This window comes from Triturus cristatus, chromosome 1_1 (genome assembly GCF_964204655.1).
Source record: "Triturus cristatus chromosome 1_1, aTriCri1.1, whole genome shotgun sequence".
Taxonomy (NCBI): Eukaryota; Metazoa; Chordata; class Amphibia; order Caudata; family Salamandridae; genus Triturus; species Triturus cristatus.
Genome location: NC_140579.1, coordinates 78,208,775 through 78,223,620, shown reverse-complemented (window position 1 = coordinate 78,223,620; position 14,846 = coordinate 78,208,775). Strand labels below are relative to the sequence as shown.

Here is a 14,846-nt window from a genome sequence, read left to right as displayed (position 1 = left end):
CCTTTTCCCCCTCTCTCTCCCTGTCCCGCTCTCGACGAGGGGACAGATCACGTACAGGACGCCGATCATCACGACGATCAAAGCGCCCACGGCGATCATCATCACCGCTACCATCAGAACAACCACGATCACACTCAGTCGTCCGAACACGCCGGGCACCCTCCTTCCGGTCCAAGCCCCGTTTGCGAAACATTTCCCACAAACGAGCAGTAGTCTCACCATCAATGTCCTCCCGACGCACACCATCAGCCAAAAGACCAGTAAAGATATCACGTCTAGTAAATTTATATTCACCAGGAGTACGGGTGTCAGGCCGGGACTGACGTTCAGGTTTAAACCACTCACCCAACTCACCGAGTTGGCGTACCGACTCCAACACCGTAGATAGTACATTACCAGTCTGGTTAATCAACAAAGTCATCATGACCTGCTTGTAGGCAACAGGAGAAGAGCGAATGATACGATTCCGCACAGAAGAAGTCAACATCCCATCAAGCAATCTGTCAGCAGTGCCCAGAAAAATAGCCGTTTTCATCACTTCCTCCTTAAGACGTTGCGCAGCATCACGCAAGGTATACCACGGCTTGTCATTGACAGGCCAGTCAGATTCAGTAGGATACTTCAAATTACAACCCTCAGTCGCCAATTGGAGCAAAGAAATCTGACCACCACCATTATAGTTACGAAAATGATCCTGTACAGTAGAATCCAAACTCAAAGAACAAAACTTCAAACAATCGCCAGTGTCCAACATAATACCAGCAGCGCCTAGTTCATAAAGGCGCACCATCCATGTGAGCAAAGCCTCACCAGTCCGCTGCCGAAAGCGCTGCAAAATATCACTAATTTCTTGCTGGGTAAAATCTTCCAAACAATCCAAAGAAATACCCTGCGGAGCATTGGGAGACTGCTGCAACTTCCGACGAAAAACCGGGTGCGCAGAAACAACGGGACGAGCATCACAAGGAGCCCGAGCAGTACAAGTAGAGGGACAGTCAGTGTGAAAAGTATCAATCCCGCCCGAAGAACGAGCGCAATCACGGGGTGCACCATCAGAGGTGCGAGAAGTAGACTTACTGTCAGGACGGGAACGAGAAAGCTCATGCATAGCACATTCCTCACCCGAGGAACAAGACGTAGTCGAGTCCCAGATATTACCATCCCATTCATCAGGATTCCAATCCAGTCCAGCCTTCGCCACGGCCAGGCGCACCTTACGCGACGAAACCCGACCACGCCTGTTCTTGTACTTGTAACGAGCAATCCGCACAGCCGCCCTTTCAGCAACCGTTTGGTAAGTGTCAAGTTTGTCGGAAAGCAACTTGTTCTGACAACGCAATAAAGTATTAGAATTCTGAATCTCAACAAGGTGTGATTCCGCATCCTTAAAAGAGACCTGCAATTTCAGCAACCTCTCATGCAGAATCCGATACGCAGACAGAATAACCCAACCTCTGCGCCCCAAAGCGGGAACCTCCTCACCCTTCAATACAGGTGCCGTCTGCAAACAAGTAATCACGTCAGCCGGTTCCGCCGACTCCAAAGAAGAATTCCAATTTTCACTCAGACCAGTAGAGTCAGCCCACTCTCGGGCCAAGGCACCATAAGGCGTTGAATCCCATCCGGGAATATCAACGGACAATTTAAGAGTAGATTTCGATTTCCTAGAAAACATCGCGAAAAAGAAAGAAAAAGAAACGCAGAGAAAAGAAAGGAAGAGAGAAAGAAAGAGAAAGAAAAAGTATAAACGCAAATGTACAAAAAAAAAAAAAATCACGCACACGCCGAAAGCAAACACAAGACAACCACAACGCACACAGGTTACGTAAACAGTTCGTGACGCCAAATGTTCTGCTTGGGTTTTCGGATCGGGTGGAACCCGCTTTACAGAGCCCTTCTGACCCAAAACAGAACGTTACCCCCTCCCTAGGGTCTTTTTACACCCAAATAACCACATATATACGTACCACCTAAGGACAGGGAATTCCTATTATATATATATATCAAGACCTCACAGCCTCGCAATCTCAGCAACCACAGTCTCGCGGCCTTAGGCAGACCCAGAATCTCCTACCCATTCGGCAGCGACACACACACGATCTCGCGACCTCAGTCAGGTCCAGAATCTCCTACCCATTCGGCAGCGACACACACGATCTCGCGACCTCAGTTAGGTCCAGAATCTCCTACCCATTCGGCAGCAACACACACACGATCTCGCGACCTCAGTCAGGTCCAGAATCTCCTACCCATTCGGCAGCGACACACACGATCTCGCGACCTCAGTCAGGTCCAGAATCTCCTACCCATTCGGCAGCGACACACAAAGTCTCGCGACCTGGGTCAGGTCCAGAATCTCCTACCCATTCGGCAGCGACGCACTCACGATCTCGCGGCCTCAGTCAGACCCAGAATCTCCTACCCATCCGGTAGCAACACACAAAGTCTCGCGACCTAGGTCAGGTCCAGAATCTCCTACCCATTCGGCAGCGACACACTCACGATCTCGCGGCCTCAGTCAGACCCAGAATCTCCTACCCATTCGGTAGCAACACACAAAGTCTCGCGACCTAGGTCAGGTCCAGAATCTCCTACCCATTCGGCAGCGACACACACACGATCTCGCGGCCTCAGTCAGACCCAGAATCTCCTACCTACACGGCAGCCTTAGCACGAGCTCATCCTATTAGTACACGACAGGGGAATTGGGACTATATATCAGATCACACAAAGACTATTAGTTGAGCACAACCTGTTCTCTAGTTCGAGGGGCTTGTTTTCCCCCTCATCCAGTTACCACTTACCTGACCAGGATTAACCTCTGTTCATTTCTAAGGCAACTCTGACTAAAGAATAGGCTATCCTCCTATACAAAAGTACACAACACATGCTAACGTACAATAAGCTAAATACTTTATTTAAATGCCACATGCACATTTACGGAACACATCATACATATATAACCTGCAAGGAAAGTAAAAGATTAAGTTATACACTTCAAAGAAAAAGGGATCGACTTCACCTTGAGGGTACGTCGCCTGTACTCAATGGTCATCTAGGTTCCCTTCTCGTCTATGCCTAGGCTTAGCCTGGAAGTCACCCCTCTGCAGTTGTGGGTCTGCTCCCTTCTCCCTCTCCGAGTCACTGGAACCTCGTCCTTATCGGCTACTCTCTCCTCTTTGGATTCAAGTTCATCATCAGTCTTCCCTGGAATAAGTAATAGCTCTTCTGCTAACGGCCAGATGCCGCCTATGGTCTAGAAGCAAGTGCCCTTATCTCACTCAGACTTTCACTAATATAGAAGTGCATTCCCTCATGGAAATTTCCAGCTCGAAACCTGCCGCCCACCAAATTCCTGTACCTCCCCGTACCAAGGACACTTTCCCAGCCGGCCGGCCTGATGTAGTGTCTTCGGCATGAAGAAAAATACAATCCTTCGATAAGGGCCGGCCTGAACCGGTTCTCTCCGAGCGAATAACACCTCATAACTAAAACATCCCCCTCCCTCTGGAAAGGTCCCGGGCTGCCGGAGCAGAAAGAAAGATGGAGTCTCTCCCGTTTGAGGCCTACCAGGCCTGAATTCAACACAGCTCCATGAAACAACCTTACTATAGGGCAAATTATCCTCAAGGCTAACGAATCTATCCCCTAGGCTATGTGTGTAGGCCCTGAGCTAAGGCTAGGAGCACGGGATGGTGTCACAAATGTCTAATAGATAGGCCCTACTCACTACTCCAGTCCTTAGACTCGGATGGAAAGAGACTGAAGTCATATGGATTGCCCTGCAACACCGGAAGGCCGGGAAAATCGAGCAGTACAGATGGGTCTGCCTCAGACTGGATTGATGCATTCATTGCATCAATCCTGTGTCCTGACGGGTCTGCCTCGGAGTGGATTGATGCATTCATTGCATCAAACCTGTGTCATAATGGGTCTACCTCAGAGTGGATTGATGCATTCATTGCATCAAACCTGTGTCATAATGGGTCTGCCTTAGAGTGGATTGATGCATTCATTGCATCAATCCTGTGTCCTGACGGGTCTGCCTCAGAGTGGATTGATGCATTCATTGCATCAAACCTGTGTCATGATGGGTCTGCCTCGGAGTGGATTGATGCATTCATTGCATCAAACCTGTGTCATAATGGGTCTGCCTCAGACTGGATTGATGCATCCATTGCATCAATCCTGTGTCACGATGGGTCTGCCTTAGAGTGGATTGATGCATTCATTGCATCAATCCTGTGTCCTGACTGGTCTGCCTCAGAGTGGATTGATGCATTCATTGCATCAAACCTGTGTCATAATGGGTCTGCCTCAGAGTGGATTGATGCATTCATTGCATCAATCCTGTGTCCTGACGGGTCTGCCTCAGAGTGGATTGATGCATTCATTGCATCAATCCTGTGTCCTGACGGGTCTGCCTCAGAGTGGATTGATGCATTCATTGCATCAATCCTGTGTCCTGACGGGTCTGCCTCAGAGTGGATTGATGCATTCATTGCATCAAACCTGTGTCATGATGGGTCTGCCTCGGGGTGGATTGATGCATTCATTGCATCAAACCTATGTCAGAGTGAATTGATGCATTCATTGCATCAAACCTGTGTCATGATGGGTCTGCCTCAGAGTGGATTGATGCATTTATTGCAGTAAACTTGTGTCCTGACGGGTCTGCCTCAGAGTGGATTGATGCATTCATTGCATCAGACCTGGGTCATAATGGCTCTACCTCAGAGTGGATTGATGCATTCATTGCATAAAACCTGTGCCATGACGGTTCTGCCTCAGAGTGGATTGATGCATTCATTGCATCAGACCTGTGTCATAATGGGTCTGCCTCAGAGTGGATCGATACATTAATTTCATATTTCTGAGGAGATTCATTTTTATGTTGCAGGACAAGTTCAAGAGCCAGAGAGAGCAAATCACTAATGAGTTTGAGAAACTCCAGATGTTTTTGGAAAAAGAGAAGTCTTGTCACCTCAGCAGCCTGGAGGAGGAAGAGAAGAAGAGCGTGCAGAACCTCAAAGAGACACTGACCAAATATGAAGAACAGCAATCTGCCCTCAGGAACCTGATCGCAGAGATTGACTCCAAGTGTGAGGAGCAGGATGTGGAGTTACTGAAGGTAAGAAAAGGTTATAAATCTAGAGAACAAGGTGATCAGTATACCTTCAACCTTCCTTCGTGTCGAAACATACCAACCTCGTAAACTGGACCCCATAGGGCAGATGTATCATCATTGTAGTTTGTGAGTCCTTAATAGCGAATTTTACTGATTCGCTATTAAGGACTCGCAAAATCCAATGTATGTAGGTTTTGCAATAATAATTGTGATTCCTACATATTCCTTAATTGCGAATCTCAAATTGCGATTCGCACAATTAAGGAATACCTTCCCATTCAATCCTATGGGCCTTGAGTCCCATAGGAATGAATGGGAAGACATACGCAATTTGCGGGTACCCAATAGGTACTCGCAAACGCAATTTCAAGGGTGCCAAAAGGACACCCTGTTGCACCTCTGAAATATGCATGCGTGCACATGTGGCGCACATACATGCCCAAAGGGCACTTTGTAAAATGCAAAAAAGTGCATTTTTCTAGGACATCGCAAATTCCCACCAACTTGAAGTTTGTGCATGGTCGGTAGGGGTGGGGGAGTTTCCAAAGGCAGGGGGCCACCATGCTGAGGGGGTGGAGCCAAGGATGAGGACTTCTGTTTTCTCCGAGTTGAGTTTCAGGCAGCTCTTCTTCATCCAGGTGGCGACACCTTTCATACCTTCGTAATGACGCATGGCCATTCTATATATTGTAATGGCTGCTGCACTTACAATCTGGGGGAATGGTCTCCGTGGATTGTAGCAGTGTCCTGCTCATGCAGGGGTACCCTCAAACTTATAACTGAGCACCCTGCCTTCAGGATTGAAAGGCCTGCCTTTGGGGTGACTTATAGGTTTTAAGTGCAGTGAGCTCAGATATAAGTAAACTCATATCAGTCGTAAGTGGTGCAAGCACCAACTTAAACAGGCTGCAATGGCAGGCCTGTAGTCATACTTTGAGTGGCTTCCCATGAGTGGCATAATACATGCTTCAGCCCATCGGGGACCCCTGGTGTACCTGTGCCCTGGGTATCTTAGTACCATATAGAAGGGACTTATTAGGGTACACCAGTAGCGAATCTGGAGTGTTCCCAAGTACTCAACATGTCCAATTTAGGGGAGAAGCTCTGAGACTGGCGTCCTGATTAGCAGGATCCCAGTCAGACTAGTCAGTAAAACACTATGACACCAGATAAAAGTGGGGGTAACCATGAAAGCAGATCCTACTTTCCTACAGTGAGGTTTCCATTTATTTGAAACACCAATTTGAAAGATAGAATGCATGCCAATGGAACTATATTAAGCAGAGGGTGTGCATGTGTACATGCAACATTGGAGCTTGGCAAAGTGAAATGTATTATAGAGTACACAATGTATTGATCTGAAGTAAAGGGAACCATGTAGGATGACCTGAGGTTCTTCATGGAGTGAGAGGGACTGGGTGACACGAGTTTAGCACACAGAGAGCCATGAATGTTTTCTGACAGAAGAGAGGAGCGATTTGTCTGGCCTGGAGTAGTAGAGGCAGTACATGCATCGGGGCTTGGTGGAGACTGAAAGCTGTGAGATCAAAGGCCCTAAACAGCATCATCATTCAGGCAGTGCACAGAAAAGTTATTTCTCCGCACATTTAAGGGGGGATGTGAGGCAAACACAGTCTCACACATCACTGAGAGACTAGCCATTCACCCCTGTCCATCCACATGTACCCTGTGACCTTAAAATGCAACTCTTTCCTGGTACAGATTTGCCAGTAAAGGATTTTTTTAATTGCAAAGCAGTGTGTGTGTACACAATGTTTCCATTAGCCGAAGAAGTGGTCTAGCCATTTGGGGCTAACCTCTTTAAAAGGTAACCCCTATGTGGGACGGATTGCCAATAAAGGGCTTTAATTGCACATGAAGGAATGTGCACATATTTTTATCTATTAATGGAGGAAGCATATATATTTGTTCTCACTCTCCCTCACAATCACAGATTGCATTCTTCCCCCAACAGGTGTGTGTGTCTCCACATGTACATTTAAGGTTATTCATTCACCCTTTGCTATGTTCCTTCGGAACGACATTTAAATCTGCTTTCTGTTCTGTGAGCTGGTGATTGTTGCTCAGTGTGTTTCTTCCCTTGTGTTCTTTCGCACAAGATTACTGAGCTGCCATTGGCTTTATGTACAAAGAGAGTGTTGCATTGCATCATGTAATGGTTTGTTGACTCTTTTCTTCCCACCTTGAAAGAGTGGTTCTTCACAGGACCACATTACAGGACGTTTCATTGTATGGTCTAGTGGTTCACCCTTCTAACCAATGCGGCACAAACATTGGCTAGGCTGGAGGCAGCCAAACTAAGATTTCCACAGGTGACCACCACATAGGTTCCAACCACTTCTGTTTCAGGATTGACAGTGGCCCACATGGAGCGGTGCGGAAGGGTGTAGGTGCCTCATGCAGTTACGCCCGAAACCGCTCCTGTGGCCAGAGAAAGAGGTACTTCCATACTAAGCCCAAAGCACACCAGTTTTAATTTATTCTGCCCCCACATATTAAGCTTCTCTTATCTGAACTAATCTTATCTTCAAGAAAGAGCATTTATTGTTTTGTGCTATTGGTGCACTTTGGTATGTAGTAGTAGTAGTAACAATAAGTTTATTGAAACAATAGTCCATAAAAAGTCATAAAAACAACTATAAATACATACACTTAAAACTAGCTTAACTCAATCCAGACTTAAAACACTGCTTATTGAAGGTATAAACGTTAAATTCCCACTGTAACATCATAAAACCGCATCTCATACTGGAGCGCAATCGCATGCAACCTCAAGCGTGTCTGATATTGGAAAAATAATTATCTTTAAAACTTAATACCAGCAGTCTTATAAAAAACAATCCAACAAAATGTGACATAATGAGCATTTTACGTTGAGAGCACACACCAATACCTTTTATATTGCGTGCCTCATTACACCAATCTGAGCTAGAAACGATGGGGTTACAGCCCACTCTCATTACATGCCAAGGTACCAAGTTTACCTCTCTCTTTATACCGTGCACCATTGTTCCCTGGGTAAGACTCAGTTAACTCTTAAGGACTGCACTTTCCACTGGATTCCAAATGGAGGACGAGGCGAGTGCAATAACCTCTGCCCAAGAGGAGGGATTTTCCCTTCCTAACCTTTCATAAGAGGGGCCAGCGACATGCCCCCATGCACCTGGTTAAACTTAACCAGGCACCCTGTTTGTAGCAAAGCTCTAGTCCTTGTACTCTCCATGTGGACATCCCACTTTAGATTCCTAGTGGGTAGCAGCCGAAGATATTTGAGTCTACCACTGGATTAGAGTCCAGGAACCACGTAAAATTGGTTTCTCTAATCCTGAAAACCATTACCTTTGTTTTGTCCATATTTATTTTCAGGGAATTGGTTTTACTGTAAGCATCAAGAGACCTTTCTTTGCAAACCCAGTGGAGTATAGTCAACAAAATCTGATCGTCTGCATACAAAAGACCAGGGATATGTACAGCCGCCACTTTTGATGGGAATGATTTATACAATTTTAAAACTGCGGGTTAATCCGTCAAAAGCAAACTAAAAAGGGTCTGGCCAAAATGTACCCCTGCTGAAGACCGTTCCTATTTGCAATCCTCCTGGATAATCCCCGGTTTTATCCAACTCTATATGCGCCCAGTTGTCGGTATGTAATGCTTGGATCATACTGAGTAACTCATATGGTATCTTCCAGTAGCTGAGTTTCTCTCAGAATAGTCCCCTAGCATCAGTTCCAATGGCTGCGCGGAAATCTATAAAACGGTAGCACAGCTTTAGATTTATTGCAACAGATTTCCTGAAAACAGCGATCCACAGTCGAGTGTCCTTCACGGAAACCTTTCTGCTCGATAGGAAGGATCTAATTTTTACAGGTCCATCCCTCCAAAGGAGTCCGTAAGATTTTTGCAAAACCTTCTCAGAAATATCCTGTAGACTAATCAATCTATAATGTGAGGAACATTTACCATTCCCTTTTTTTCAGAATTGGTTTCATAACCGATCCTTTATATGATGGAAGATAGATCCCCGTTGTGGCTATCCAACCAAACAGAAGCGCATTAAGCCTAGCCTACCGATCAATATTTACTGTAATTAAAAACGCTGGAATATTATCCGCCCTGCTGCCCTGGTAAGCTTGAGGCGATCGATTTATCATCTTTATTTCTTTGGCCAGTAACCAATCACACTCCATACTCATGGTGGGGACCAACTCTAAATTGGCTTGCATTGCCAGGGAACCCTACAAAATCTTCAATTATGATAGCCAAGAATCCTCAACAATCCTATATGTAAGTATCCCCTGATGGGAGTAAATAGGTTTATTCACTTTTTGCCAGAATGCTGCTTGATCCCATGCCTGAATTACCTCTAACATTTCATGCCAATGCTTATAAAAAAGGCAAATTTTTGTAATTGCCTATACTGACTATATAAATGCTTCAAGTCTGTAATAGATGTTTATTAGCCCCTAGGCTGTGCTGTCTAGTTACCTACCTCAAATGGGATTTCATGGTCTGACAAATGTTTGAACCACCCATCAACTCTGTCTTAGCCTTTCTTCCGCACCACATGATTATTCAGATTTCCCAATCAATTCTGTCTTCATTTCTTCCAGTCGTTGCATCGATTCAGTCCGAAATGGTACGCGGCCAGGAGCTGTAAGAATGGTGGATCTAAACGTGTTGCAAGTTTCTGCGGGAAGCTTACACATAGGTTGGCAGGGATTGCCCAGTGGTCGCTTCCCTGATGGTCCATTGCTTTAAACTCCAGATAGAATTCAAACTGCCGGACAGGAACAAAGATATAGTCAGTAGGGCGACCATCGAAGCCAAGGTGGAAAAGTTTGCGCTGCTCGGTTTTCCTTCTCAATTGAACCATTCAGATATGGAAACCTATTCCTTACCAACGGTTCATTGCCCTTTCCTCCTTCTAGAGTGGACCCAAGGGAAGGAACCTGTGGGTACATGATAATTCTTTGAAACCTCCTGCAGCACTTCATCTGAATATCTCAGTTACAAGTGTGAATTAAAGTCCGAAACCCAATTTAGCGTTGCCTTCGGGAATGTTCCCAACGCCTCACGAAAGGAAAGGTCAAGATCGTCCGTCCCGTTGTTCATTCTGTGCTGCTCCTCTTTAGTCTGGTTTTGAAAACTATCAGACTGAATGTATTCATAGGTTAATGAAGTAAATCTGTGCTCGAGCCTTCATCTGCAGAGATCAGGAATAACGTGTGTGTGTTCATTATTAATATATTTATTTATATTTGCATAAAGTTATTTGTTAATACTAAATAATATTTTTAAAATATACATTTGACTGTGAACGTTAACCCTATTGATCCATATTAATTTGTTTGTGTTTCTCTCCCCAGAATGTGAAGAGCGTGTTGAACAGGTACGAATATTTTGATTTACAGAGTCCCATACAAAAATGTAAAGAGCAGCCATTGCATTTATTATTGCAAAAAGAACAGATGATGGGCGGAATGCAGAATTAATAAACCATTCACCCCCAGTCACATATCTGGGTTAAATCCATTGTTTCTTTGCATGCCACGCCATTTATTATATCACATGTAAGTTGGATTGTGGGGTACAACAGGGTTCTTTGTTGAGACCTATGCTCTTCAACGTATATGTTTGTCCTCTCTCTGATATCATCTGCTCCTATGGATTCACTATGGTATCCTACGCAGAAGACACGCAGATTGCCATCTCGTTGTCACCGGATACCAATATCATCTCTAAGGTGCTTACTACATGCGTGAAACAGGTAGCACGTTTAAAGTTTAACGGTAACACCACAGCGGTGGTGGTGGTTGGAAACAACCCTTCGAGTTGGGACCAACTCCTATGCCCCCTCTTGTTTGGGAGAACCCTTTATTCCTAAACTTGAAGTCAAGAGCCTTGGTGTCTTTCTGCTTAAGGATCTGACCGTCGTTGCTCAGGCAAAGAAGGCCATCACGCAGGTGTTTCGGGCTGCCAAGAACCCTTAAGAAAACGCTCAAATGGCGTCCTTTGGAGTGTCGCAGGATTGTGGTCCAAGGCCTAATTCTATCACACCTGGACTATGGCAACTCCTTATCTGAGTAGCCCAGCATATGTCATTAACAAACGGAAGGCTATTCAAAACGCAGCAGCACGAGCATTACTAGGTGTGCTGAAAAGGAACTCAGCGTGCCCATCGCTCACTGAACTTCACTGGTTACCAATCAAAAGAAGAATTGAATTGAATTCCCTATGCATTGCCCTTAGGTAACATACTCACCAGGCACACACATCCTACAGCATCTCATTCCTCCACAGCATTGAGATCAAATGACCGCTCCCTTCTGAATGTCCCCAGAATTATGAGCAAGAGGTGGTCACCCCTTTGCCTAGCTCACCACTAAACTGCAGAATACTCTCCCTGTTCAGCTCAAAAAACATTCTGCTAAGTTTCAGGGAGCAAATTAAAAACTCACCTCTTTAGATGAATATGGAGTCGCATCTTTTAGACAACCCTGAGTTTGTTAGTTCCTTCAGTCAGCGCCAGGAAGCTCGTTTTTGGGTAGCTGCTGCGCTCTACAAGACTACTTAACATAACCTCTCCCCTCTCATGATCTCTGTGTCAACCATTCGATTTCCCTGGGCTCTGTCCAAACCAACAACTCATTCCACTAACAACGGAAATCTACCCCCCTCTGTAACGATATAGATAGTACATCCCACGCCTCAAGTCATCTCCCCTCTCCTGAGCTCTGTTGCCTCGGTCACTCTTTCCCCCATAACTCTCTGATTACAGACCCTCCTGTCCCCCACGCATCCATCCCTGTGATCCTTGTAACTAACAGAATGCCAACCTCCCCAGCTTCTCCCAGGCTGCCTCCGCAACTTACCACTGTCTATTCCAACCCCCCTCCCAAATCCAATCCTAAACCCCTTTCCTGCTTGCTGGTTAACTGTCGCTCTGCTGCTTGTCATGCGATTGAAATATCGGAAACTATCCTTAGGGATACCACTGACATCGCCTCTCTAAATGAAACTTGGCTTAATGATCACTCTTCCTCCATTCTTGACCTGCTCTCTCCCCCTGGCTACACCATCCTCAGAAGAGATAGACCTGCCAGTACTGGAGGTGGTCTTGCCATCATCTACAAAAACTAACTCCAACTCTCACTTGTGCAGTGCTCCGATTATTCTACTTTTGAATACCTCGGTGCGGAACTTCGAGTGCATGGTTTCCCGCCAATTCGTCTTCACAATATCTACCACCCCCCTAGTGACTCACTTCCCTTTGTAGAAGAATTGTCCGACCTTCTTTCTCAATCCTCGCTTTCCATTTCTAAAAACCTCTTCCTCGGGGACTTTAACCTCCACTGGGGACTTTAACCTCCACTGGAACAAAAAGGATGATCCTATGGTTAACCTCCTTACGGATCTACTTGATATTAATGACCTGAAACAACTCTGCCATTCGCCTACTCACACAAAAGGAGCCACTCTGGACGCTATCATTACAAGCACTGATTTGGCCTCCCTTTCCTCCATCGTACCCATCGACTGGTCTGACCATCACCTTATCTTTTTCACTATCTCTAACACGATGCTGCCCCCTCCCCCCAAAATCAGCAAACAGAAGAAACTGACAGAAATTTCCATCTTATTCCCCCGGTCGAACTTGAGACTAAAGTCAAAGCGCAACTTCGACTTCCTCCTCTTTCCCTAAATGCTAATGACCTTGCTGAGCACTTTAATAATTCCATCGTGGTTGTCCTTGACCAAATAGCTCCAGCCAAACTTAAAGTTTAGGAAAACACCTCCTCCAAATCCTGGTTTAATACGGATCTCAACAATCAGAGGCACGCCCTTGGGTCGACTGAACGCATTTGGAGACCAAACCCATCCCCCCCCAAATCTCGCCCTCCTCAGATCCGCCAGGTTCAATTACAAAAAGCATATCCTTAATACTAAGGCTGCCTTCTTCCGCTCACAACTGGACCAAGCAAAAAACAGACCCAGGGAACTATTCAGCATTATTAAATCCAAACTACCTCTGCCCCTCCCAAGGTGAAGGCCACTATTGAGAGACGTGAAGAAATCGCTAGCTACTTCTCAGAAAAAATCTCCAAAATAGATCACTCCTTCGTATTAATTCCCCTTCCACATTGCACACTACCCCCCCCCCCCAGATTTTTCCTCCAATTCTCCGGCCCTCTTCACTCTTCCTCACAACCCTTCATCTCTGCCTCTAGTCGTTTCTCTTTCTGAACCCGACCCCACCATACTTGAGTAAGAAACAATGCTTCCTGGCATCACTTCCATCCAGTGACTGAGCTCGAAGTCCTCAACGTCATTGCCAGCCTTAAACCATCCTCTCACTCCAGAGACCCGCTCCCTGCCAACCTTGTCCAAGATTTACAACACATCATTGCCCCTTTTTGGACCTCTATCATCAACTCCTCCTTTGCCACGGGATGTGTCCCTGTTCCCCTCCAACTGGTCAAATCACTCCCATCCTCAAAAATCCTGCTGCTGACCCTAACGACCTAAATAATCTTCAGCCTATCTCTAACCTTCCTCTTCTCTCTAAAGCCCTTGAAAAATGTGCCCTGCGCCAATTAGACACCCACATCGACACATTCAATCTGTTGGATTCTTTGCAATCAGGTTTCAGAAAGGGCTGTAGTACGGAAACGGCCATGCCCAATATAATTGATGACATCCATCACTCCCTCGACAAGGGCGAGTCCTCCCTTCTCATTCTCCTTGATCTCTCTTCTTCCTTCGATACCGTGAACCACTCTACTTTACTTAACACTCTAAAAGATCGTTTTGGCCTCAAAGGTTCAGTTCTCAAATGGTTCTCCTCCTTTTTCCAACACAGAACCCAGCAAATTAAAATTCACGACTGCCTCTCTAAACTAGTGCCTGTCTCGCTGGGTGTACCCCAGGCCTACCATCTGGAATGCACTCCCTAAATAACTTCGTTGCAACCCCTCCTATTTCAGCTTCAAAGAAGATCTCAAACTACACCTTCTCAGCAAATTCTGGGGTCCTTAAGCCCTTCTCTGGGTTCATATCCCAACCCGGTTTCCTACTGGATCCCCCCTTCTGATCTCCTGACGCCCTTTCCCCACCTCTTTTTTTCTCTTCCTTCTTTTCTTCTCCCTCTATCGCACTAATCCCTTTCATAAGCCCTTCCTGATACTCCTGATTTTTCCTCACAGCCTCTCACCAATCTTACATCCTGCCCCCCTCTACTCTTTCCCCCCCTTTCTCCACGATAACCTCACTTCTCTTGACTTGCTGTTGAATTTCGCATTTTGTTGTACCCAGATCGTATAAATTGAGCTGTTATCTATTGTTTTAATTGGACCTGAATGCTACCTCATGGTATTTTTTGCTATTTTTATATCTCCTCATGTGGCCCTTGTAAAGCGCTCTGATACCCTTGGGTCCAGCCTGCGCTATATAAGACCTTTAAAATAAATAAATAACGTGCTTTTACCCCTTGGGTGAGCAAATTTTGAAAGCTCACCATCTTCTAATTAGAAACTAACAGCATAGCATTTGCAACCCTGATAGCATGAGTTGCTGGCTTTGGCCCAGATATTTGGAAATGCACAAATGCGAAAGTCCAATCATCTTTGGGAAATTACTACTCAACGGGGAGAGGTGTTATCACATTTTTTTTTTTAAATTGTCTTTTACATCCATT

The 14,846-nt window shown here is 45.6% G+C and overlaps 1 protein-coding gene across 1 annotated transcript in view; it reads left to right on the top strand.

The window, feature by feature from the left end:
* Nucleotides 1-14,846, top strand: part of LOC146869492 (E3 ubiquitin-protein ligase TRIM39-like) — a 203,217-nt gene that overhangs the window by 72,518 nt on the left and 115,853 nt on the right. Inside the window, exons 3-4 of the mRNA XM_085600308.1 lie at nucleotides 4,901-5,131; nucleotides 10,519-10,541. Of these exons, the coding sequence (XP_085456434.1) occupies nucleotides 4,901-5,131; nucleotides 10,519-10,541 (254 nt within the window). The remainder of the gene's footprint in view (nucleotides 1-4,900; nucleotides 5,132-10,518; nucleotides 10,542-14,846) is intronic.